The sequence below is a fragment of the Austrofundulus limnaeus genome, unplaced genomic scaffold (genome assembly GCF_001266775.1).
Source record: "Austrofundulus limnaeus strain Quisiro unplaced genomic scaffold, Austrofundulus_limnaeus-1.0 Scaffold75, whole genome shotgun sequence".
NCBI classification, from domain to species: domain Eukaryota; kingdom Metazoa; phylum Chordata; class Actinopteri; order Cyprinodontiformes; family Rivulidae; genus Austrofundulus; species Austrofundulus limnaeus.
In genome coordinates, this window is record NW_013952477.1 from 1,701,139 (window position 1) to 1,703,385 (window position 2,247).

Below are 2,247 nucleotides of genomic sequence, written 5' to 3' on the forward strand. Positions count from 1 at the left end.
GAGGTTTCCTTTTTAAAATAACATAAAAAATAATCATTAGAATAACTTAAAAATAGGATTCAGACCAAATATTAATGTATTACTGGGATTAACAAGTCAAATTAAGTCATATCTCTGGAACCACTCAAGATATCAGAGTGATCCACAAAATGTAGCTTTTAAAACCGAGACTCTGAAAATGTGGTTCAGTCATTTTGGACAAATTTGACTTATGTGATGGTCACATATTATAAAATAGAAGTGAATGGTGCAGGTACTTTAAATGTACTCACCTTAGGGCGTGACCTCTGACCCTTTCTGCCTCTGTGGCCGTGGTCATGTTCAGCAGTTTCTGTGAGGTTCGAGGAATCTGAGAGGGATGAGAACTGAGGTCAGGTTTTTAATTGGGCGCCGTGTCGTGTGCTTCGGTGTGTTTGGGTGATTACGCTCACAGGTGCTGGGGCGTGGGACAATGGTCAGCCGCAGAGTGTTTCCTGCTCGGCGGAGAATCTGCGAGAGCTCCCGATGGGGCACGGTCCCCACCGGCCTCCCCTCCACAGCCTCCAAACGATCCCCAGCTCGGATCTGGCCGCTCTTCGCTGCCGGGCTGCCCCGCCGGATGGTCACGAAACGATGGGGGAAAAGGGACGCAGCTGAAAGCAGGACAGACCAAAATAAGTTTACAGCAGGACTTTAATCACGTTCATTTATAGGCAGGAATAATTCTCAACAACACACGTCCCAAAAATCACTGCTTTCCTTCATAAATTACTTCCCCGCAAAAAAGTTTTTGTTATCATTACACCTCCCCTTTGTCCCCTTGAAACACCTCTCCTCTTCTTCTTACTCCATTTTTCATCCTACCTCACCTTGCTGCCACACCAGTAACACTTTGTCCTGTTTAATCATTTGTCTTTCATCTCAAGAACGAAGCACAACAGAATGTTAGTGTGCCAACGATAAGTTTTCACCCTGAATCTGTCAGACTGAACACAACAACACACTCAGAATATTTACACTAAACTTTAGACCAGGGGTATCCAAACTACGGCCCGTGGTCCAGGTTTTATTGGCCAGTAAGCAAATTCTGAAAATATAATTGAACATGGTCCACACAAGAAGTTTGAGCTCAACTCTGTTGCACTTCTCAGTTTCAACACTGAATGAAGCCAGCCACAGAAATGAAATTATAGAGAAGAGGAGAAGAGAAGAACCTTTTTGTGACTGCGACACTACGTTCAGTTTGAGTCTCCAGAAATGGCGGCGCCGAAGAAACGAAAAATAGCGAGTGTAGAAATAATGAACACACATTCACAGAAATAATGTGCCCAGAAAAAGTGCCTGATTTCAACAATGTGAGCTTATCTAGAAATACGGTGGTGCGGAGAATTGAGGACTTGTCGGGTAACTTGAAACTTCAGCTGGGAGACAAAGCTTGTGGTTTTGATTTTTTACTCGATAGCATGTGATGAGAGCACGGATGCCACAGACACCGCGCAACTGTTAATTTTTTTGCGGGGAGTAGATGATAATTTTTGCTTTACGGAGGAGCTGCTTGATATGATGAGCCTAAAAGGCACAACGACAGGAAAAGATRATTTTGAAGCTGTGTCAGAGGCAGTTGAAAAGATGGGGCTTAAATGGGACAAGCTCTGTGGARTAACAACGGATGGAGCTCCGGCCATGACGGGCGAGCGCAAAGGAACGGCATCGTTGGTGTGCACCGAGGTAAAAGAGAGCGGAGGTGAGGCTGTTAGGATGCACTGTATAATCCACCAAGAAGCACTGTGTGCAAAGACTGTCCAGCTGGGCGACGTGATGAACACGGTTGTAAAAACTGTCAACATAATTCGAGCTAAAGGACTGTACCACAGAGAATTTCAGGCTTTCCTTTCTGACGTGGATGCTGAAAACGGAGATGTACTCTACCACTCTGATGTGCACTGGCTCAGCATCATCCAAAGGACAGCATCACTGCTCCCACTGATAGGGCTGTGTATTGGCAAGAATTTGGCGATACGATACATATCATGACAGAGGGGTCACGATACGATATATCCCGATATATTGCGATACTGTAAACAAGGCAATATATTGCGATATTTTTGGTCCAAAAATTCTATTAAATAAAAACCTCTTACAGGGGAAAAAATGAAAAACCAAAATTCATTGTCTCAGAAAATTCTAATATTACATTGTCATGCTTTTGATACATTTAGCTGTGTTCTGCTTTGTATGTATTTTATTTTATTTGTTTTGTATTTCTTA

The 2,247-nt window shown here is 43.3% G+C and overlaps 1 protein-coding gene across 4 annotated transcripts in view; it reads right to left on the reverse strand.

Annotated features, from left to right (window-relative positions):
- Positions 1–2,247, reverse strand: part of magixb (MAGI family member, X-linked b) — a 70,869-nt gene that overhangs the window by 8,051 nt on the left and 60,571 nt on the right. For all 4 annotated transcript variants that reach the window (XM_014010982.1, XM_014010981.1, XM_014010983.1 and 1 more), the window contains exons 13-14: positions 432–632; positions 273–349 (exon numbers count right to left, since the gene is read on the reverse strand). In XM_014010982.1, the coding sequence (XP_013866436.1) occupies positions 273–349; positions 432–632 (278 nt within the window). The remainder of the gene's footprint in view (positions 1–272; positions 350–431; positions 633–2,247) is intronic.